At 35.0% G+C, this 25,185-nt stretch overlaps 1 protein-coding gene across 1 annotated transcript in view; it reads left to right on the top strand.

Moving 5' to 3' along the window:
- The window catches only part of LOC123560728 (uncharacterized), a 74,284-nt gene extending 49,421 nt beyond the window's left edge, over nt 1-24,863 (top strand). Inside the window, exons 56-77 of the mRNA XM_053553103.1 lie at nt 130-348; nt 714-941; nt 2,530-2,745; nt 3,113-3,346; nt 3,568-3,695; nt 6,092-6,188; nt 6,879-7,106; nt 7,776-7,872; nt 9,025-9,161; nt 9,703-9,930; nt 10,850-10,986; nt 11,615-11,711; nt 12,155-12,442; nt 12,902-13,093; nt 14,549-14,809; nt 15,413-15,625; nt 16,056-16,301; nt 16,609-16,821; nt 18,375-18,704; nt 19,201-19,413; nt 24,083-24,307; nt 24,693-24,863. Of these exons, the coding sequence (XP_053409078.1) occupies nt 130-348; nt 714-941; nt 2,530-2,745; nt 3,113-3,346; nt 3,568-3,695; nt 6,092-6,188; nt 6,879-7,106; nt 7,776-7,872; nt 9,025-9,161; nt 9,703-9,930; nt 10,850-10,986; nt 11,615-11,711; nt 12,155-12,442; nt 12,902-13,093; nt 14,549-14,809; nt 15,413-15,625; nt 16,056-16,301; nt 16,609-16,821; nt 18,375-18,704; nt 19,201-19,413; nt 24,083-24,307; nt 24,693-24,730 (4,265 nt within the window). The 3' untranslated portion in view covers nt 24,731-24,863. The remainder of the gene's footprint in view (nt 1-129; nt 349-713; nt 942-2,529; nt 2,746-3,112; nt 3,347-3,567; nt 3,696-6,091; nt 6,189-6,878; nt 7,107-7,775; nt 7,873-9,024; nt 9,162-9,702; nt 9,931-10,849; nt 10,987-11,614; nt 11,712-12,154; nt 12,443-12,901; nt 13,094-14,548; nt 14,810-15,412; nt 15,626-16,055; nt 16,302-16,608; nt 16,822-18,374; nt 18,705-19,200; nt 19,414-24,082; nt 24,308-24,692) is intronic.
- The last annotated feature ends 322 nt before the right edge of the window (nt 24,864-25,185 follow it).

Raw genomic sequence — 25,185 nt, 5'->3', positions numbered from 1 at the left:
TGATTAATTATTTTGTACACATATAAAAATATAACTTTTGAATTTGTATTCGTGAAATTTACTTTTTCAGTTGTCTGTTATTTCAGTTATTCAATGCATTTAACAATAAGTTTGACCTTTCTCTTTCAGACAAAGTAAACCAAGTTTGTCAAGCTAACCGTCAAGCCATTTTCCCGGACCCAACAAACTGTGCAAAGTATTATGACTGCGGGATGACTCTTGGATTTGGCCTTGGTGTCTACTACCAGAAAGAATGCACCTATCCGCAACTGTTCTCAGCTATATCTAAATCTTGTCAAAACTTTACGACAGTCCAGTGTTCTAGCAGGATGGAACCCCAAGCTCCTTGTACGAGTTTGTTTTCAGAATATCACAGCACTTATTTTGATACACCTTATAAATACTAACCATTGGTCGTCTTGTTCACCTTTGCAAAAAAAAAAACAACAAAAAACAACAACCGTGTTTATTTTTACAGACTCAAGAGCTATTTCTACCTGAAATTTAAATTATATTATGTGATATCACTTCCTTTGCGATAACTTTCTAGTAAAAAATTCTTGAATTATTGAACCTACGATAAATGTATTTGACTATCTACTTGCTGTTTGATAATAGCTTTCTAACGAAAGTACTTGCAGTGTCAAATTTGTTAAATAAGTCTATATACATTTAATATGTAAATCACTGACTGAAAGTTTCAAACGTTTAAGGCGAATACGCACAGAACCAGTGCTCAGGATCCTTTAATTGTCAGCCATGTCCAGACAGATTACCAAGTTGTGTAGGGTCACCAGATGGCGCCAATGCCTTCCCACGCCGCCAATGGACAAGTGATTATGCCATCTGTTTAAAGAACCGGACACTAAATATTAGTCAATGTTCAAGTCCGCTGATATTTGACCCAATATCTAGAGAGTGTGTTCAGTTCGTTGAACCAGGTGTGTATGTGTTTGTTGAAATATAAATATATCGTACCAGACATTTACTTATAGTATGCTTTGTATTCAGATAAATTAATGTAGTACATGTGTCATAATATATTAACAGACCTATGAGTTTCATTACATTTTTATATAGAAAAGTGTAAAAGAGTCTTTGCAAATTTGGCTTTCAAACATGACACAAAAACCATGAATAATGAATGCATATAGAGGTCAGTTTTAAGACCTGAAATACAAATATTTGATATATCTCAAATTTGTATAAACTTACAAAATGAATTCATTTTCAGTTAAAACACATAGACACTCTTTAAAAAAATGTTTTACTTGAAAACAATCATTGCATCTTCTTTGATATTTACTAAAAAACCTGTAGACAATTAAGCATAATACTGGAAAAATCCTTGTACTTCATCACGAATCTAATGAGTATGTTCTAAAAGCTAGTCTGAGGGTCATTTTCGACAAACACTTGTATTTATGATGCATTATGAATATGTTTTCTTGTAACACCATCTTAGACCCCATTTGCAATCATTTAATATTGGCCTTATTTACTTACTTACGTTCGATATATCATGAGTAGTTCTGAAAATATCATGGAAGATGTAGCCATGACAATACATTCAGTTCCATATAGTACTCGCGATTAAAATAAAAGAAGCATTCATGCACACTGGTATAGATTTGTCTTTTAATCCTTACCGCGCTAAATTTCTATAATGAACTTGTCCATCTGTCTATTTGGACAGTACCATTAACTGTTAACAGGGTTGCTTACTAAAACGATACTGACTGAATGGCGAACAATGCAGACCATGATCAACCTGCAATGTTCACAAAGGCAGAATCAATTGCGCAAGCAGGCTAAGGGTTAAGCAATCTCTTGAGTTCACTAATGTCATATGAAGTGCAAATTTAATAGAAAACCCTATTCCGCTTTTTTATGATGTGTGCGATATTCAATAATGTTAACACACCTGAAAACCGGAAAAGTTACATTTAACTGTATTTGGCTATTTAACATTTTGCTATATTTCATGGCAAATAATTTTGATATAATTAGCTAAATTGATATGGAGCATGCCAAAGACTTTTTAAAGAAAATATATGTATACAATAGATAAAATGCATCTATACATTATTATCATTAATTTATTACAGTTATTATCATTATTATCTGAAGGCCAATGTTTACGCGATTTTAGTTTAAAAATCAAAAGCATTATCTCAGTGTCTAAAAATCTAGATCCACAATGGGCATTTTTCGACCGGCTGCAGATTTTTTTCTTCTTTCATTAATGTCTGTTCTGTTGTTGTCTTTTTGCTTTTACTATCTCACCAACTTCTATCTATGTCTTCTAAAGAAAATTGAATAATAATACATTTATTCCCTGTTAACAAAACAAACAGATTATGGACATTACTTCTTTTTCACCCTTTTCTACAAGAATTCTGAAACCGTTTATAGGTAATGATATAGACCGATCATTGATAAAAACGCTTGTTCCCTGCATTATAGCCAGGGCGCTGTAACATGATTTTATGTTGATACAAGATCTACAGAAATTAAAGTTTATTACAGCACATGTACCAGACTACTGTAAGCTGAATCCACGGGCAGTTTTCCCGAACACCAGAGATGCGGCCCAATATTACGACTGCTCGAATCCAAGTTCCCCGGTCGGCGTTCCATACCTTCAAGAGTGTAATTATCCGGACCTGTTCGACACAGTGACCCTTAGCTGTAGAGACTTTACAACAGTGCCAACTGATCAAAGGCCAATACCACAGGCACCATGTAAGTAGAATTGTCTAGAAAGGAAAAGAAATGGTTTATTATTAGCTTACAAAATCATACCAATAAGCTGATTCTTTGGACACACAGAAGGCAACAAAGCAAGATGATAAGAAACCCGGTTTTGACGAGAGGTGAGAAAAGGTAGAACGATCTTAAAGCACAGAACGCTATCGCAAAATGACATTGTATAGACGCTGTGACCCCAAAGAACAAGAAATAAAAGTACCAGGCCAGTATAATCTTCGCATTAACATACTACAGTAAAGTTTCATAGAGCTTGTTAAATGTCTCGTAGGACATTTTTGTCATGTTAATGAGAAATCACAGAATAAGGGTTGTCATGTAAAAGCACTATTTTGTGTTTTAGGTGAATATCAGAGGAACCGCTGTTCCCCTTCAAGTACTGGCTGTACACCGTGTCCACAGCGATTGTACAGTTGTATTGGACTGCCAGATGGTCATAACGCCATAGAGGGGAAACAGTGGACACCAGATTATATTGATTGCCACCGCAACAGAACTGTAGGAACTAATAAATGTAACCAAGGCGTTTTTGACCCTAATAAAAGACAATGTGAAATTCAGCCGACCTCAGGTCCAGGTAATAGTAATTTATTACATATACAATGTAATAACTTTACGTAATTTGTTTTTCTCCAGTAATACGTTCTTAGCACGATATTTAACACAACAAAATAATTAAAGATATTATACGTGCAGACGCCCTGTCTGGTTTCAGAATTAATTTCATAGTTATCCTAAAACTGGAACCATTCCAGGTTAGAAGGTTAGGATTAGTTCACATACTAGTATTTATTGCAGTTACGATACAAGACCAATGTAGGTTGGATCCCTCGAGAATTATTCCACACCCTGGAAGCTGTTCCCTGTATTACAACTGTTCCAAGGCTGTCGCATCGTTTGGACCAATTTTACCGTTTCAGTTAGACGTAAGAAGACGTACTACATACACTTTAGTTTTGTATAAATTTGAGGCCGACCATTTTGCTTCCGATACTTATTTACTAATCCTTTCAAAAACATCTTTAATCGTGTAAGCAAACAAAATTCACACGAGTGTACGACGTTCGAATTGGAGGACCGAGTTGAACTCTGTGTCATAAAAACATTTATATCTAAGATGTGAAGAAAAATATTCAATCTAAATAAGGTCTTGTAAACATTCTTTTTCCGATGAGATTAAAGAAAAGATCATTTATATCACCAAGCTGATAGATGCACTTAAGTTTTGCTTAGCAGGCTGGCCAGACTTTTAATCAGTAGGACAACAGTGACTGCTGTTTTTGTTTACTTTTGACTGTTCGCCAGAAGTTTCATTGATGTAGCAGATGATAATTGGCGCATAATGTCCCTAATCATTGAATACCAGTTTCTTGTTATAAAGGACTGCACTTTTCCACCCGTCCGTAATTCCACCAGTCGGTCTTTCTGACATACAGTCTGTCCACATGTTTTGTGACAAGTCAATATCTCTGCCATCCATCAAGTGATTTTAATATTACTTTGCACAAATGTTCTCTAATGAGACGATGTGTCATGCGCATCACCAAGATCGTTACCTAAAAGGTCTTGCAAGGTTCAAAGTCAACAATTGTCCTCCTTCCTGTTTGCTCCAAAACACAACTATACATCAAGGTGTTTCAATATAACTTTGAACAAATTTAGATCCATAAAAAGACAATGTATCATGCATAACTATAACTTTTCGGACCAGTTGCTTTGTTGTCAAGGATACGCTAGCTTATCTTGGTATTAACAGGATCTGTTTCGCATCCACTCCATATTTCTTAATCAAAAGGGACTGGCCTCCAGATCGTTCGACAGCAAAAATATACAATATATTTTTAGATATCTGGAAATAAACGCTATATTTCTTAAGAAGGCTTTAAACCTTAATACTGACAATCTATATGTTACGGAAACGTGAGAATTTACTACTTTTTACGATGAAAATCGAAAAGCGTTTCCAGATAAACTGTCTCGATTACAAATACTCATAATTCACTAATTCCGTCATAGAAATATTGGTTACGACGACGGAAAAATGTCCTTATTGCTGCAACGGTCCGGGGTTCGATTCCCAACGCGGTCATCTTTTTTTTTCTTGATTTGGATTTTTAGAAATATTTTAGAAACAAAACCTCATATTCTAATGATGATAATATGATAGAACTTCAGTTTGAAAGAAAGATTATTTTTAGAAAATATGGAGCCTTTAAACAATTGTCCATAATGTGGCTTAACCAAGCCTATTAGCTGAAAGATTGAGCACACGCTTTGAGATCAAAGATATTGTGTATTCGTATTTGGTCATTAACTTTGCCATGCATACATTAATATTGAAATGACTTTGGCACAATCGTTTATCATTAGAAGTCAATTTGAGTCATGCGGAACATCCAGACATTAGCTTAAAGGCCTTTGTTGCACTTGGTTGTCAGATCTTGAAAATGTCTGTTTTTTTGTGTTCGACCCATAACTACTTTTCCAATACTGAGGCATTGTATCATATGCAACAAACAGATCCCTAGGTCAAAGATCAATGTCGCAGCTGAAGGTCAAAGTTTAACACGGTTACCTGTCTGCTCAATAACTCTGCTATCCATCAACGGATTTTTATATTACTTGCCACGGTAAAAAGACGTGTAATACGCAAAACCAAGACATCTGAGTGAAGGTCAGGGTCACGCTAGAGATAAAAAGTTAACAGAATATGTTTTGCCGCCACTCTATAAGCCTTTCATCTATTAAATGGTTTTGATATTATTAGTCACGCATGCTTTCCATGATGTCACGACGTGTCACGCACAAGACCCAGATTCGTAGCTTGAAGGAAATTGTCACACTTAGAAGTCAATGATTTAGGTCATTTCTTTCTTGTAACTTCCTTTCTGTAACTTTTTTCATCGTTGCATGGGTATCTATATAGTGTGGCAAGAACATTCAGCATAACAATCTGATATATCAGATTGATCAAACCAAAAACAATTTTGGTCTGTTTTCGTCAGAATTACTTCCCTTTAGTATGATGAATTATTTCATTACATTTACTCACTAATTAAGTGAAAAAAAAGAATTGTTATTTAAATATATCATTTTTTACTAACAGATGTTTAAGGAGGTTTTCAGACATGCATGCAAATTCAAATTTAGGCATTTTATATTATAACATTAATGTGTATGTAGAACAATACGGTAGATACAGATACCACTTTGTTAAGCTGTAGTTGAAATATTTATTCCAGTCCGGCAGGTGACACTGCAATGCATAGCGATACTTAATTCGTTATCATAATTATATGTTTATTATAACTTGATATTACAGGAATGTGAATACCCAAATCTATACTCCACGGTATATCAGAAATGTCTGGATTTCCAGTATGTGAAATGCGGTAAAAGGCACGAGGTCAAAGCACCGTGTACGTAACTATCATTTCAGACAAACTTAGTGCATTGTACATTATCTTGGGAAGTGAGAATTTAACCATGCAGCACAAAATTCTTGAAAAAAATCTAAAAATTGTTACGCACATTTTTGACATTAGTATTGGCATATATGTTCATCAGATTTTAATGCAAGGGTCATATAGATATTGCTCAAACCATTTTGAAGGTGTCCCAAATTCAAATGACCTATATATTCAAGTCTGGTTTATTACATCTTATTTGTTCTAGAAACTTATCTCTACGTTGATCTCGGTTTTGTTTATATGCCTCGGGTTGTTAATTTATCGAATATAAGTTTTTGATGCGATATGTAACAAACTGAGACAATTCAAAACTCAGCTGAGCCAATATGAAAGAACAGTTCCTGTAAGAGAATAAAACATCTTTATTGGTTAAATTGATGGTGTGTGTGTTTGTGTGGGGGAGGAGAGGGGGTGGGGGCAATACAACGAAGAACAGAGTTTATCACTAAGATCATCAGTTATCGAGTTGCCTTGGTCTTCTGAAGTATACGATCCCCTCCAGATAAATAGCAGGGCTGATATGAAATCACTTGGTTATTGACATTATATTACATTGTACATCTTAGTACATTTCTATTTGTATCATAATCCGGAATATCAATATTCATTTAACCAACTGTATTGACGTAAATGTTCTAGGTCAGTATCTCCAAAACCAGTGCAGCACGAATGATGCCACGTGCTCTCCATGCCCAGAAAGACTTCCAAGCTGCATTGGGCTTCCGGATGGTAACAACGCTCTGAATGGTCGTTCTTGGTCACGTGACTATGTCCATTGTTACAAAGAACGAACGCTTGGTGTGGAACAGTGTCAAAACGGAGTTTTCAATCAAAATAAAAGACGCTGTGATGATGGAATAGACGACGGTTAGTTATATTGTATCTATGTTAATAGATACCGATTTTGATTATCAACTAGGTGTATTGTCAATAAACTTTCTGAATTAAAAGGAATATATACCGGTTGAGTAAATAATAGGCGGTTTATTTTATTATGTTAATTTTAAAGTTTTAGTTAAAAAAAGATGGAAGTGCTGTGAAAAAAAATGTTATATATAAATTACATGGTTAGAAATGCACTACTTTCATTTCTGCACATGACCTTATGAAAATAGAGGCATAAAGGGGAGTATGAAGAAATAACGAATCCAACAGAACTGTCTGCTTAAACCTTTGACATATATTAAAGAAAAAACACTATCAAAAAAGGAATTAACAAGAAATTAATACAGTTTATGTTCATAATAAAATGTTTGAGCACATAACTAAAAAAAATAAATTCTAGAAAGTAAATCCCTCGGAAGCACCGAGAACAAAGCAAACAGTGAAAATTGCAGACTCGGTTTTATTGAGTCTGTTCATGAGCAGTAATGGAATATGCAACACTGCTCTAGCACCGGCTTAAGTCTTATGAACCTTTAAACAAGAATGATGACAAACTAATATTAAGCTAGAAATGTTCGTACAGGAAGCCATCCAGTTTTGATAGTCAGTTATTCACTTACTTAAGTAAAACTTTGTTTCGTTCCGTTGTAGGTGACGTTGGTGATTATTGTAAGAACCACCCACGTGAAGTTATATCTGATTCGAGCAATTGTGCCAAATACTTTGATTGTTCAAAATCTGCATTCAGGTAAAATGAGATTTCATACATAATATATCCCAAACAGTGAGTTTGTCGTTAAAATCATTGTTTAGACCAAAGAAGTATAAAATACACAGAATGGCAACTGGCTGTAATCTCGCGTGAGCTCGTCTCAGAGCGTGATTCGGCGTTATATTACTAAAAACAAACATCGGCGAGCATGGAGTTACAATTTGTACCTTTAAAACTACATTTAAAATACATGTTAGCTTCTAAAACAAAATTAGTTTAATGTGAAATGGTCTTAAGACACGAAGTACACGTTTTTTTGCCACTGAAAGGAGCGTGGTCATACGGTGATAATTATTTTACCGATGAATAATTGCTTTCGCATACAAAATGGCGCGTGGAGAAAGCGCCACTTACGGTAAACGAGATCTCGTTTTTTTTGTCACGGGAGGTTGGCGAGATTTGCTCTATATGCCTTTCAAGTTGCCAGTCTATTTATTTTTATAGCTCTTTGTTTAGACTTCAGAAATGAAGGAGTTATATCACGGGGGTTTCGCCTTTGTGATTTAATAATACACATCTGAACAACATAATTCTGTAAAACAAAATCATTGTTTGGGCTGTATCATTCAACTCTAAAAAATTCTATCTACATTCTTGACGACGTCTGCTAAATATTTTCCTGTTTTTTTCCCCATTGCACCGTAATGACGTTTGCCACTATGACGAAATAATAATAAAGCACAAACATCGTTTAGGTAACGTCACACTTTAAAGTCGATTTTTCAGTATTTTCTGACTTTCAAGGGCAGGTAATTCATGATCAAGCCTGGGTATATATGATTTTTAATACATATTTCCGTTTAAAACTTGATTCTGTCAGTACACAAAGTTTAAAGAAATTCTGCCCGTAGGATTTTTTTTTTGCTCTATATACGTATAGCCAACTGTCCTATTCATCCTTACTAGGAAAGCAAATCGTTGTGATAAATGGCGAGGTTGGGACTTAAACGTGCATACCTATTCATCTTAATTAGTTAATTTAGATACTTGTTAGGAAGTGTTAAATGCTTAGCACGAAAAAACACAATCACGTACCGTGTAAACAGTCCTACAATGGTTCATTCAAATAACAGTTGCCCACCACTCATATTGTTTCATGTTAAAAAATAGAAGATTCCATTCTGCTAGGATTGGCGTTGCCATGCCTGGAGACTCTTACCTGGACATAGAGTGTAAATATCCAGACCTGTTCTCAACTGTCACCAAGAAATGTGAGCCTTTCAACAGAGTGACTTGTGAAAAGAGAAACGAACCTCAGGCACCATGTAAGTAGAAAGAAAAACAAATTCCTATATTTATTTAGTTTATTGAATCCTTTTACAGATAAAACAAGGGGCTTCCTGGCCGAGTGGTTATTAAGGTCATTGGCTTCAAATCACTTGCCCCTCGCCGATGTGGGTTCAAGCTTTACTCGAGGCGTTGAATTCTTCATGTGAGTGAAGGCTTACGGAAGGTCGGTGGATTTACCTAGGTACCCACCCGTGATGAAAATGATGAAAAAAATGCACGTAGGGGCACCTGGAGTCTTCCCCTTTAATTGAGTCTGTGCGACGTTAAACCCAACAATAACAAAAACAAAACAGATAGAATAGAAAAATCGTTTGGACTGATAAATTTATTAAGCCAAGTTTTAACTTGGTTACCATACAATCTGCCTGAATTTGTGTTTAAAACATTTATGACCATAACATTGTCATTGAACTTTTCAAACTCTCCATTGTGTTATATTTTTTGATGTGTCTGAGAAAGTAAAAGGATTTAACAAATCTGAAACTGAATTTATTAATAAAATGATTCATTTGTCAGGTGAATACTCCCAGAATTTGTGCCAGCCAGGTGATTCATCCTGCTTGCCGTGCAGCACGAGACTTCCTAGTTGTGTAGGATTACCAGATGGTCACGTGCCTGTCCCAGGGCGGGAATACACAGACACGTATCTCGATTGTAAACAAAACCGCACGCTATCTGTAAAGAAATGTTCTAATGGTTTCTTTGACGCAGGACTCCGTATGTGTGTTACAAAAATAAACTCGGGTAAGAAATATGTAGTCTTTGATACCATATAAAATGTGTTTTATTTTGTCTATCCCAACGATATTATTCAGAACTTAGAAAAACTTTCTGATTTTGAAAAAAAAAATATATTTGAATAACGTTCAAAATCATACCAATCCGCAGGTGTGACGACTAAGTTGATATGTTGACATAGCGCTGCCATACATATAATGGGCAATATATTTGATGACATTAAAATAATTAAAAATACTACAGGCCATAAATAATTTCCTGGTTGTTTTCCAGAAAAAGAAACTTCTTGAAACTGACATATTGAGCACTGATCGTAAAATTGTTTTCAGTGATTCCCTGATGAAATCTGTGCATGTCATATAACATCGGAAATATCTTGTTTGTTTCAGACAATATGTTTTACATTTTGTTTTGATAAGATGTCATTACAATTTGTAGATTCCAAAGGACACATTTTACATTAGTCTGTAACAAATACCGGTACCTTCAATATCACACTGGGTTACCAAATGAGCCGTGCCTTGAGAAAACCAACATAGTTGCATTGCGACCAGTATGGATCCAGACCAGCCTGCGCTTCCGCGTAGTCTGGTCAGGATCCATGCTGTTCGCTGACAGTTTCTCTAACTCCAATGGGCTTTGAAAGCGAACAGCATGGATCCTGACCAGACTGCGCGGATGCACAGGCTGGTCTGGATCCATGCTGGTCGCAAACGCACTATGTTGGTTTTCTCATGGCACGGCTCAAATATATATTGAGTTAATAAAGGTCTTCTAACCATTATTTCGGGATACCTGATGGTAGTGAATTTAATATGTACTGGTAACTGAGACAAAATATAGCCACGTATATTTGAAAAGCATTCTAAGTTTTTCATGTAACAAAAAACAACAACATATCATTTGTATTTTTTTGTTATTTCAGCTAATATTGCGCCATATTGTAAGAGTAACACTGGAGCTGTATTACCACATCCAACAAACTGTGCTTGGTACTATAACTGTTCGGTCACAGGCCGTACACTTCAAAGTGTATATCCCTTCGATATAGAATACGTCCAAGTACGCAGTATTTATTGTATACGTTTGTTTTCATTTTACTCGTGCTGATATGCTTAAAGACCTGCTCCAGTCCTATCTTTTAACCTTAAATTGTCACTGAAAAAGCATGAAAGTCCTGACTATGAACAGTGACGCCTGTCAAAAAAGAGCGTATTTTATACAAAATTCTTTATAAAATACCTGTGGTTTTGCGTGCTAAAGTATAGCGTGTGGCTGTTAACTGTTACCTATTGTAATCATGGGTTGCATACACACAATAAATAGAACTTGAATAGCGACGGAGCAGGGCTTTAAGTTATTATGAACTACTTGATTTATTCCGAAATAGTTTAACGCAGTGTTATAAAGAAGTTATATATATGGAACAGGAGGTATTTGCCATTATTATGTTGCATTCATCTTTGTGGGGAAGGTACAATTATATATTTACGTTATGTTGCGTGATATGCAGTCACAAATTTAAATCAAGTACATGTCTAGTGCTAAATAAGGACGTTTCTTATGTCATTACAGACTAGGTCTGACTTTTATGGCTAAATTTAATCGAGTTGCCCATCGCTATAAACTAAATTATTCATGCACTACGTTTGACTTTATTACAACAATCAGACAGTTATTTATATTGTAGGAATGCCAATACCCAGAGCTATTTTCTAGCGCCACGATGAAATGCGAACATTTTCAAAGTGTTTCATGCAGCGGACATTTTGAACCACAAGCACCATGTACGTCAATGTATTGCAAGATATTTTTGCTTAATAGTTAAATACACATATACCGTTTTCATTTACTAAAATATGTCATGGTATATTTTTATGCTAAATTAAATTGAATTAAACATATGAATGTAGGCGTAAAGTTCTACCCCATATGGAGACCTGTGTTGTCACAGTCTCTGAAGACACTGTGTCTAATGTTATGTGACATTTCACTCTTTTTGTTTTCATTTTCATACCCACAAAATTCAGTTATTACAGGATAACAAGTGGGTGAGAATGATTCATAACAATTCAGACGTAATTAAGATGCGATGTTTAGGCAGTAACAATGATAAATAATGATAGAAAACTACACACTACTTCAAAATGCAATATAAAATGTAATTTAAACGATTTTGTAGTTGCGTCACTTGAAGTTTGCTTAAATGTTTTATTGATTTTCATTTTAGGCGAGTATTTCAAAAACAGATGTGATCCATCCATAGCAAATTGCATTCCATGTCCAAACAGGTTGCCAAGCTGCAAAGGTCTGACAGACGGAAGACAGACAATAACCAACCTTTATGACGGTCTTCAGTACCTTGTCGATTGTTCTTTTAACCGTACATTATCGTATAAAGTCTGTACATACGGAAGCACAGAATGTAAAGCCTTGACCACGCCCACTGTAACAACACAGGCACCTGTTACAAAACCTACCACACCAGTACAAGCACAGACAACCACGTCTCGGCCAAGTAAAATCTTGATCGTCATATAAATTACTTAAGGGTCCATATTGAGCTCGTGTATTCAGTCCTTTACTTCACGTTAACGTTTAAAATTCTTTAAATGTTTAAGGAAAGTTTATTTATAAAATAAACATATATTCAGTATTTACTTGTCATTATTTAAGCATTTTAAAATCTTACTTGATAAAAACAGTAAGTTTTGTGTTTTGCTTATTCATGTTTTGTTTGTGAATGGTAAAAATATATAATTTATGACAAAGTTTACAATAGAAAACCTAATTGGTAAAACAATCAGGTTTATGCATTGCTTGTTCATGATATTTTTGGTAATTTTTTTATGTCATTTAAGTAAACAGTATCATTTAAGTCTCATGAAGGTTGGTGATCTTGTTAGGTAAAAGATATAAGGAAAAGTTCAAAGCAATATTTTTGCACGTAAATAATACGATAATCACAATTTACCAGGTGTTTGTGCTCAGAATTTTGGCCGCGTCGTCCCGAATCAGCATCACTGTGCCGAATACTTCAACTGTACAAGAACTTCACCCCCGTACCTGTACGAGTGTCCGTATCCACAAATGTTTTCTGAATTTACAAGAAGATGCGAGGACTTCCACTCTGTGTCATGTAACGGCAGGCCGGAATTTAAAGCGCCTTGTGAGTACATTGGTAAATTTATAGCAATTTCAGTAGAAGGGAAACTCGAAACGTTACTAAAAGAGTTTAGAACTGCTAGTATTTTATCATCACAGCAGTGTTGTTTGTGCCGCGTTGTATTTCGATCTTTTCAGAGCGTGTGTTATTGGTACTTTTTAGTTGTTCAGCTTGCTCCACTTTCATAGCTTCGGGTATTGCATAATCACCCACTGGATATGGTGCTTGCTTTTTAATTTTGTCTTTTGGCAGTTTCTGTGATATGCAGGCTCCGTAACCTCAGATACCCTTGCTAAATATAAGTAAATTTAGTTCTGCCCATTGTTTTCTCGTTTAGGGCAAAGCCATGTTTTTAACTGGGGACCATACGTTGCTTTTCATGGAACTACACACTAGTGTATCATTGAAGGTTCCATGTGCACCGCCGTATGAACACATCTGCGGATGTCTCTAAATTTTGTTTGGTACTTGTAGCATGTGTAAATGGAGAGTTTTGCTCAACCTGGGCCTAGAGGGCGTGGGCAGAAGCATGTATTTCCATTACCGTCCGTGAACAGGCTCAGTCAAAACGAGCCTGCAACATTTTCATTTTTGTCGTACTGAGCGACCTGTGGAGTTTACACTTTTTATTTTAAAGGATAACATAAAAGTACAAGTTGAGTAAATATAATCTCGTGAATTTCTGGAATGACCGCATAGATGGCCGGATGAGTGGAACATTATATTGATCCACTAACCATACATAGATATCACAGCTACTAAACTGAAAAACAGCTACATCCTTAAATGAACGATTTTACCAACACAATTTATATGTAATCATTGTATTGTCCACAATTATGTTGCAGGCATTATCTTGCTCCTGTAAAAGTTTTGGCTGATTATGTATTCTATAGAGAATATTAAATAATTAGTGTATTTCCATATTGAATATATTGGAATTTATTTATCGAGTTGAATTACAATTCTAACACGACCAGCAAATAACCTACATACATGTAGAGCAAAATCTATCTCGGGTTATTCTGCAATAAACCACTCGCGTGCAATGACGTCATCCGATCCAGGTGCGTATCACGGTCGTAAAAAGTAGTTACCATTTTTTCTAACACTGTTGATACAAGTATGTCGTGTTAGAATCGAAATAATAAGTTCCCAAGTTTGATTTATCGTAGAATAACCCGTGTTTTTCGTTCTTATACGAAACAATATATCACTCAGGCCTACGGCCTTCGTGATATATTCTTACGCATAAGAACTCAAAACTCGGGTTATTCTACGATAAACCACGTTTGGGAACTTATTATTTCTTAAATAAAGGTGAGGCTATGTCGAGCATGTTATCTTTATAATTCAACGAATACAAATTGACACGAAAGTAATATTCTGTTTTATTACATCCGTTTGAAAATGAAAATACAGTATAGTTGTTGATTATATGTTTACTTATACTTTCAGGTGAATACCAACAGAATCTATGTTCCGCTGGAGATCTTACCTGTACCCCATGTTCTCAAAGGCTACCATCGTGTAAGTACCTTGCTGACGGGAACCATCCATTCCCCGGCCGTGAGGGCACATCTAGCTACATAACGTGCCAAAAGGGACGTACTGTTGCTGTGAGCCAATGTCCCGGTGGTGTTGTATTTGACAGATACCTAGGACACTGTTCGGTACAGACAGTTGCCTCCTCTACAGCCACGCCTACAATCAATACAGGTATATTTTTTGTTACATAACTAGTTATTTCAATAACTTTTCTATAATTTACCTTCAGTATGTTTCAAAACGTAACAAGTTTTGTTTTGTAGTCCGTATGACATAGCATAAAACATTTTTGTAACAATTATTGTTCACTTTTCAGTTGTGAAAGTTGTCAATACACTAAGTTTATGAAAAAAAGTTTATATTATGTCCGCAAAGAGAACACAAGAGACAATGTTTTGCCGAAAAACCTGTAAAACAATTTAGAGCAAGTTAGCGTTTTTAACAGTAGCAGAAGATAAATATGTTTTATCGTTCTAATTATCAAACTACTATATTTAAGAAATGCAAAAGCTCTATAACATTTACGAAGAAGAAATTTATTAATATCGATGTTTTTATCAAATTCCGTTGAAAAAAGATAATCTTAGTTTTGTTACATCTTGAGGTACGAAAGTATGCAGCGTTCAAAGCTTCCTAAATTTTGTTTGATAGTTGAATGAATTAAATAAATTGAATTAACATTAAATCAACCTTAACTTGTATTTGTCTGTTTACATTATGACTCGGAAGCATTAACTGCTGTCTTTAAATGTAAATAACTTGTTTTCCCGACAGGAGATCCTAACTCTTACTGTAAAGCTCATCCGTACGATACTCTAGGAGATGCGAGTAACTGCGCTAAGTACTACGACTGTCGAGACATTTTCTCAACAACTTTCATTTCTGCCAAGGAATGTCCGTATCCATTGTTGTACCATACAATTATCCGCGCATGCGCAGATTTCAATAGTGTCAAGTGCCAGAAACGATACGAACCCCAAGCACCGTGTAAGTATTTGTGTGTGAAGTGTATTGAAATAATATTGTAGACTCTTCTTTGTGAAATATATTGTATACGACGATTCTAAAAATGTGATAATACTGAACATTTGAACAACTTCCTGATAATGCACACTTGTTACATTTTACATGTTACATTTTACATGCATTGTTACTTTACAAGTATCTGAAGGTGCAATTTTAACACAGCTATGTAAAAAAATCGTTAGGGTTGGCAGTTATAACAAATGTAGAATTTAACCGTTGATTATTTGTCCATATAAAATTTTCATTGTAAAATTCAAACAAGTAGAAAGTTATATTTTATAATTTCATAATATGAGTAATATAAACTACTATAACATTTTATAACAAACGTATTATTATTTTATCTTCTTATTAAGATAGTTAAATCATTTTAATTGATTTTGTTTTTCAGGTGAATACACGGAAAACCAGTGTCAGGGTGCTGGGTGTGTGCCGTGCTCTCAAAGATTTGTGTCTTGTCTGGGGTTATCAGATGGAAACCATCCGTACCCAGGTCAGCCGTCAAAATATGTTCGTTGTCAGAGAAACCGCACAATAGCCACGGAGCAATGCAGTTTTGGTATATTTGATTCTACAGTCAGACAGTGTAGGATGGCCCCTGCAACAACAGCAACAGTGATAACAACAGCTAGGACTAGTAAGATATTAAAATATTCATGTGTCAGTTGTGTAAATATTTCCAGTAAAGTATTATTATGCTCAATTAATGTTGATATCAGCTTGAGCCCTCTAAAATAGAGGTTACTGCAATACTACAGAAAAAAGTGTGTGAAATAACATATACTTCACAGGCCTTGGTAACAAAATAAGATTTAGAAATGGGGAAAAATATGTCAATAAAACCTTTTCGAATAACTATCGATTCTGTATAATATATTTAAAAAGCCTTTTCATTTACTTGTTTTGTCTGTGTATGTTCATGTTCAAAAATTTTATATTTGCAGACACTTTGGATTCCTATTGCAGGAGCAATCCGTATGGTGCTATTGCCAGTCAAACAAATTGTGCTCAGTACTACACGTGCGCTACGGCGAACACCCCTCTTGGAAACCATTTAATGGAATGTCCCTATCCGCAGCTGTTTGACGAGCATACACATATGTGTAGAGATCGTACCTGGGTACAATGTGGACAAAGATGGATGCCTACTTCACAGTGTATGTCTGTAACATATAAAGCTAATGTTAGAATGTTTGGAAGAAATTCTAGTGCAACAGCTAACAGCTTAATGTAACTACACTTAAAGAAATTTCTAACCGGCTAATTTTGAAAACAATACAAATTCCAAGTAGAAAGAAAACACCAGTATTCATATAGAAGTGTATATAATTAAGATATGCACAAAATACATAAATGAAGTAAAATCTGGAAAATGTTGACAAAACGAACAAATAATGGAACAATCTCCGAAAAGTCATTGGCAGAAACGCCACGGTTAATTTAAAGTTACCGCTCGTTGTATTATAACAGTGAAATAGTTAGTAAAATCACATATAAAATGTTGCTGGCAAAGTGTACTATTACAGATGGCGTTGAAACAAAAAAGAAAATAAGTTATTGTGTGACTGATAAAAACATTATGCTTCATTACAAATTTGTGGGAAATTTTCACAGGAACATTTCGAAATGTAAAAGTTTCAAGTTATTGGCATCTCCCTTTTAGTAAATGAAAGTTGGAAAGAGCAAACAATCACTGCAAAACTGACTTTTTTCTAGCAGCAATAAATAATTGATAACGGTAATTTATTACCTATTTATTATTTTAACAAAAACATCACGGCTGTTGACATTTTCTATGTGTTTGCAATACATTAAAACAAGTATTGTCTGAAAACTACCGAAAAGGGTTACTTTTGTCATCTGTCCTTTTGCATTAATCAGGGTATTTAGGACGTATATATTGGAGAATGTCTTCATTCATCCATTCTACTGTATATATGCCGTATAATGAAATCTGCTTAAACAAATTAACATTTTGCCCATTTTTGTCTTAGAGGTTGACTAACTTCTTAGTACTATCACGTATTATGCAATTAAGTTTTCAAGAGATGTTATCATATTTAATATCTAAAACATTTCAGCGAGTACTTTCGAAAATGTTGAAAATCTTTTGAATATGAAGCGGTCGGTTAGACATTTTATTTAGTGTACAAAATAATTTCGTTGCAAATTACTGGAATAAGTCAATCATTGAAATAAATAATATGTTTAAAAGTCTGATTGATCAATAATTGTTAAAATTAAATTTAAGTATTTCTTAATTAGATAAGAGTCAAACCAGTGATAGAAAAAAATGAGCCGGGCCATTAGAAAACCAACATAGTGGCTTTGCGACAAGCATGGATCCAGACCAGCCTGCGCATCCGCGCAGTCTGGTCAGGATCCATGCTGTTCGCTTTCAAAGCCTACTGCAATTGGAGAAACCGTTAGCGAACAGCATGGATCCAGACCAGACTGCGCGGATGCGAAGGCTGGTCTGGATCCATGCTGGTCGCAAAGCCACGATGTTGGTTTTCTCATGGCGCGGCTCAAATGTTGTTTACTACTAGCACGACGGCGGCGACGACGACGATTACTTTTATTACTACTAATAGTAGGACAGAAAAACAAAACAATTACATTTGTAACGTGTGGTTTACCTACATATCTACATGCTAGTTTTATAAGATTCTTTCTCGTTTCGTTTCATTCAATATTTCAAATCTTCCAGGTGATTACAAATTGTATCAGTGTATAGGCATTGACTGCCAGAGATGTCCTGGTCAGGTTCAGCCCTCTGTACAAACACTCGCCCCACCTCAAACGCCGCGACCTACATTCCCGTTTATAACAACGCCGGCGTACACACCTTATCGGACAACCACATCTTCCGGACCGACCTGTATCGGACGTCCGGACGGGTTAAATCCCTACCCTGGACGAGAGTTAACCGCTTACTATATTGTATGTGATCACGGGAGGGTGATTGAAACCGGTATCTGTATTATCAACAAAATTCTAGATCCTATACGGCGTAGATGTACTGATCCATCAGACCCTGGTAAGTTATTTCATGTTTTGATTTTCACTCAACATTATTATAAGGATAGATTATCAAAAAATGATTTTGGAAACGGTTTGTCAGGCTCTTTGTGTCTTAAGTCGTTCTAAATTACCACAATTCATAAGTTTTAATCATAAATACAATAAACATAATTAAAATATGATCGAAAATGGACGTTCAAAGTATAAATCATTCAAATAAGTCCATTAAATATATCTCTACTATAGAAATGTAGTGTTCCGTTGAAGCTGATGCCAGATGGCGTGATGGGTATTGCACATTTCATATCCTCTGTTTGACTGACTTTTATCAAACCAAGTTTGCTATTTATTCGCTTGGTTGCGTTTTATGCTTGAAAGTGTCTTATTGACATTGTTCCATGATATGAAACATTTATTACAATTGAATAAAAAGTCTCATTTTACAAATGTTCACTGCATACCACAATTTTAAGAAAGAACTAATGAAATTATCGTATACTATGACTTTATAGATGTGATTGACGCATACTGTAGTGCCAACCCAGGAGTCACCATACCAAGTGTTACGAACTGTGCACAGTACTATGATTGTGGAAATGACGCAAATGGACATCGTCACGAGCTGAAAGAATGTACTTATCCACAGTTGTTCTCAACAGTAGACAATACATGTAAACCATTTAGTCAGGTGCAGTGTGGCCAACGTGTGGAGCCTGTATCTCCTTGTAAGTTAGCTAATACTATAATCTTTTATGTTATAGAATATTGATACCTGGATTCAGAAAAATTCACTCATTTAACATACGTACTTTAAAAAAAAGAAGCTGAAAATGGATGAATATTTTAATGATCTTTTCATAAAAGAAAAAAATCTCATTAGAACTTAGACTTATTAAACTTACTTACTCGCCATTTTTTAACTTTAAGCTGCATATACAGGTAGACCTTGAGCTGACAATAACCCCCCATCCCCCCCTCTAGGGATATTTCTACACTATGATTTTCTTAAAGCATATAATATGAGCTATCATTCCTGAAATTCTGCCACCTGGCAGTCGGGTTCTTTTTACGTTACAGCCCACTTTATACGTTACCATTTATAATTTCTAGAAAATACTGACTGGCACTACAGTTAGCCATAAATGATTTACTAGCTACACAATATATCAATATATAAAGACAGAGTATACAGATTTATATTTTGCAGGTAAAATTGACACTTATAGGCATGTGCTTTACGTTATCAAATGTACGTTACCAAAAATTGTAATGAAAATAGAAAATATAACTATGTGATTTTATATTTTATTTGAAGTGTCTATTTCAAAAGAGGTTGTGGTTATAAAGATAAGAGCTTGACATAATTATATTGGTTGTTAAATATTTCTAATTATTAAGAAAAAAATAAGCGGTAATGTATCGTAAAGAAGATAAAATAATATAATGTTGACAATATGAGTTTTAAATTTATAATAATTATTATTTTTAAAAAAGTTGAAAGTATTTGGGATGTGGTAAAATGTTTTGTTTAAATAGATATGTAACATCTACAAATTTCATAAATATGTTTTATATATTTTAAAACATAAATATATCACAAATCATAAATCTATGTAACGAAAGTTACTAATTATATAAAAATTATATCTAATTTTCTTCAAACTGAAGTCACCATCAAGATTCACAAAAAAGCAAAAACACATTTTTCATGTGAAATGAAACTGATTTCATTGAGTTGAAAATGGAAGGAAATGAAAAGATATTAAAATGAAATAAATAACAAATGTGTGAACTGATTTGCAGAGAGCGAGTGCTCAAACTTGCTTCATATATACGGCACCTTCGAATTATTCAAGCCATTATAATGTTACAGTCCAGCATATGTTAAAAACTTTAGTAGATGCAAGTAATGAAGTTGGTCAGAAACATACTATAGTAACTCGACTGTTGCTAAGAAGGCATATTCTTTGGTTCTGCAGTCTAGAGATGGATTTGGTAACATAATTGTTAGAATGGGTGTGTTTCACACAATCTGCTCTATATTTGAACCTGTAGGAAAATTAATGAAGGGCTATGGCCTTGCAGAACTTGTAATAGAATCAGGATTTTGTTCTAGTGGTTCACTTGATAAAGTATTACCAGGTAAATGCTACAACCATACCCTAAATGAACACAGGACTGTCATGGAAGCTCTAGAGTGTTTGCTTTTATGCAAGTTTGAAGAGACAGAACCCCGCAAGGAAAGCTTTTCAGAAGACACTTATATTGCAGAAACGGACCTGAAAGACCATGCAAAGAAAATGTGTTTGAAATGATAACTCTCTTGACTTTGAAGAGTATTTCAACAGGCATGAGCAGTTCAATCAGAAATCAGAAAGGGTAAAAGTGGCCAATCTGCTATATTTTAGTCAATGCATGTAGACCTAATTCACATGATATTGATGCTCAGCAAAGCAACACAGATCAATACTCTTGATTTACATATAGCATCTCTGTACAAACTGTGCTCTTTGCTCTTCGCATTTGACCACAATAATTTTGCCCGTTACATCCTTGTTTACCTGTTGACATTGATGAGTATTGATCCAGGTGCAAAAGTGCTACCCCGAAGTAATGATTTTAGTGTATCTAGGTCTTCTGTATCGGCATTGAGAAATGCTGTAGATATTACTACAGAGCAGGCAATTACCAGACATTGGCATATAAGGTTTCAGTAGAAACTATGCTGTATATTTCCATTGGCGCATGACTTAGCATGGCAACACTTCAGAACGCAGACATACATAGAGAAGACATGTCCAACCACAAAGAAGTATAACCTGCTCAGATAGGCATGAGTGAAGAGGAAATTAACAGGGTTATGATGGCATAGAATCCTTCACAAACCCATTCCAGGATAAAAAAAAAAACAACAAAGATGAAATTTACTGTGTGTCGTCTGGTATTCTTGCTAAAGCAGAAGTCGCTCATGACCTTAAGGCAACTGAAATAGGTGAACAGATAATGGATTTGATTATCAAAAGAAGATTGATTGAAAAATCAGTTCCTTTCCAAGACCCCATGAAAAGAAGAAAACTTAAAACATTTTCCACAGCTGAAGTCAAAAGGAAAGTAACCACTTCTCAAAAAAAAATACTACAGATAACAGCAGAACGTAAAATTTATGAACAATTGGTACTTTTGGCTGTTCAGCACAACATAGATCTAGAATTGACACTTTCATTTCCTCTAGGACCTGTCACCTGTCACCTGGCAGTTATAGTTACTGTAACTTGAATGCCAATGAAAACAGACACGTCAAAACTACTTCACTATGTAGAGGCTGCAGCCGTCAAAAAAGATGACTTGTTTTGTTGATTGAGTTACGCCCTGCTGCAAAACTTTGTAACCATCCCTGCAACATTCCACGACGGAGCCGAAGCTGTGTTCAGTAAACTACCTATGACAGCTCGAATCGATTTTGTAACTGACACTTACAGTCATCGTGACTGAAAAGCATTCATGTCAAATAGTGAAAACAAAACACAGTGATCAATCTAATTTTTGAACAATGAAAATGTGATTCCTATGCACTAAAGATGAAGAGAAGACAACTGTATTTTGTTAACGGTGAAAAGTGTTATTTACTCACAAGTGAAGATGGATACAAAGTTCAGGCTCAATCAAAGTTAGATCCCCAGATAGACGCGTTTGTATTATTGGTAGTATCTTCAAAAACACAAATCTGCTCAGTTTTGTCTGCAATACACTGTCTGACTGGTTGATAAACCGGTGCTCGCACAGGGAAAGTGACACCGCTCAATTTGTTTGTTTGTTTTGGGTTTAACGCCGTTTTTTTTTTTCAACAGTATTTCAGTCATGTAACGGCAGGCAGTTAACCTAACCAGTGTTCCTGGATTCTGTACCAGTATAAACCTTTCTCCGCAAGTAACTTCCCCACATGAATTATTAGTGGAAAACCAGGTGTATGTTGCAACATTAGCAGAAGTAGTTCATACACATCACTGATCTGATGACCTCGTTAACAGCATCGAAAATATTGTCTGTGCAATCTATGGATTGAAGAATATAATAACATAAACAAACTTATATATGGCATGTTTCTTGCAAAGTATCAAGTACGTGCTGGCATTGTCCCCAGTACATGTAATGGTACGGACATGAGTCTATTTCCACTGTGCCAGTTGTCACTTAGAATGCACATAACATGTGTGAACTATCAATTTAACCCATTCTACCAAAAGTAGATGAAAGTGGATAGAAATTTGGAAAAGGAAATTTGTTGGAATATGACTGGTTTTCCGATAAAATAGTACTTCAAGAACTAGCTGAAATAATTTGTGACACATCAGCAACATGTGACTCTGATGATGACTATGAAGAAGTAGAGATGATCAATATAGTTGATACCATATACGAAACAGACAGTGATTATGATGACTTAGGTGACTCAACCCCGCAACTTAATTGTTTCTCAAATTTGTTTTATGTGAATTTATTTGGTTAAACAGATAAGCGGTTGTAAGCGTGTATTTTTCAATTACTAAAATACACGTTCAGTAACGTATCGTAATGTAGGTTACAATGTCAGTGCTGGGCTATATGCATTTTTATATCAAACTAGTTCGAACTTGATAAGATACTTGCATTATCTAAGTTTGATCATCATTATAAGGATTACATAAACAATCTATTGACTGAGAAATGAAAATAATATATCGTGAATTTTAGTAACGTATATAATGATAGTAACGTACTTGTTCTTAAAACTGTTGAACGATCATTTTTAAATACTAATGTAATGTGTATCTGAAAATACTATACTTTAGACATATCTTATATTTTCTGACAATTAAACCCATTGAATTAATTCATACGCGTATTTTCATAAAACAGAATGGTAACGTAAATTACAAAATGAAATGATCGATTTAGAGAACAAAACTAAGCCGGAACATTGACAACAGCATATTCTGCATATTACTAAACCCACTTGCTGATGATTTTGGGTATTTCTACCATATAAATCACCACATTCTAGTTTTATCATTTATTAAATAATTGTTAAGGTAACGTAAATAACAGGCTGTAACTCATAGAGAACCCGCTTGCCAGATGGCAGAATTCAGAAATATGATCTACATACAAGGGGCTTCAAAAATAATGGGGTCTACAAAAATCCCTAGAGGGGGGGAGGGTTTCACCTTCCAGCTCTAGGCCTAAGGTTATAGAATTGGGTTGATTAGATCTGGAGGCACATATTGGAAAGTAAATATTCACTAGCAGATAAAAATGTTACGGTCCTACGCATACAGCATAAGAGGAAATACAAGTTCCTTCATTCCTCGAACCTAATATAACTATTAAGTTATACAAAAATCTTTTATCAAACAGGTGAATATCATCAGTACACGTGCGATCCATTGGACAGAAATTGCATTCCGTGCCAACAGCGCATGCCCAGCTGCCAAGGTCTGCCAGATGGTTTAAATCCGTATCCTAACTCACCGGGAACGGCCAGTTATATTGTGTGCGACAAAGGACGCACAGTTAAGATAGATAAATGTACTGTTGGCTACTTTGATTCAACTTATAGACAATGCCGAATGATCAAACGAGGTAGTTTTGATACTCGCTAAATAACGTGCACATTTCTAAGAAACTTTTGTATCTTCCGACTTAACATTATGACAAAAATGACAGAAAGTTTTAAATATGATACTGTATTTGTTTGGATTCTGAGTATTTCACAGTAACACGAAGATAGAGATAAACTAGTCAAAACAACCGATTTATCATGATTTTTATATCGTGTGATAACCAGAAACAATGAATGGCGTAGGAAGGTTTACTCTAACAGTTAGGACATAATGTAAACAGGATGGTGATATTTTTTTTAATAATAATTTATCTGCCAAAGACTGTCAAATTCAACATCTGTCAAATTGTTAACAAGATATTGAATGTCCGATTTCAATTTAATGGTCGTTTTACATATATTTAGGCTACCAGCAGTCCGGTTTGAATCCTTATCAACGCTAATTTGGACGTTGTGCCGTTATCAACGAAGCAGCAATGGAATACAGGCTATGTTGACTTTTGTACGCGCGAATTAAAGATAAATATTTTGATCTATGTTTATATAAACAAGCGAATAAAGAGCTGAGATAAGCTACTTTGATTCTTTGACTTTAATCACATTAATAAAATGAAAACACTCTTATTGGATTTAAATTAGTCTTTAACATATCCTGAATTAAAGCTTAAGCTAGCATTAAAAGTGCAGACCGGATTAGTGAAAAGAAACAACTTTGTATATAAATTCTTCATCGCATGCCTGGTACCTAAAACAATTGCTATCCATTAAATTTAACCCATTTTATCTTAAGTATAATTAAAGGCGTTGAAGAGCATGTTACAACAACGTTTTAGAATGTTGAATAACATTCACTTGCCGTAGTTGTAAACATGTTTTTTATAGAAAATAATACGCCCAA

The sequence above is a fragment of the Mercenaria mercenaria genome, chromosome 10 (assembly GCF_021730395.1).
Source record: "Mercenaria mercenaria strain notata chromosome 10, MADL_Memer_1, whole genome shotgun sequence".
NCBI lineage: Eukaryota > Metazoa > Mollusca > Bivalvia > Venerida > Veneridae > Mercenaria > Mercenaria mercenaria.
Note: the sequence above shows the minus strand (reverse complement) of the source record. Positions and strands in the feature narration are given on the sequence as shown.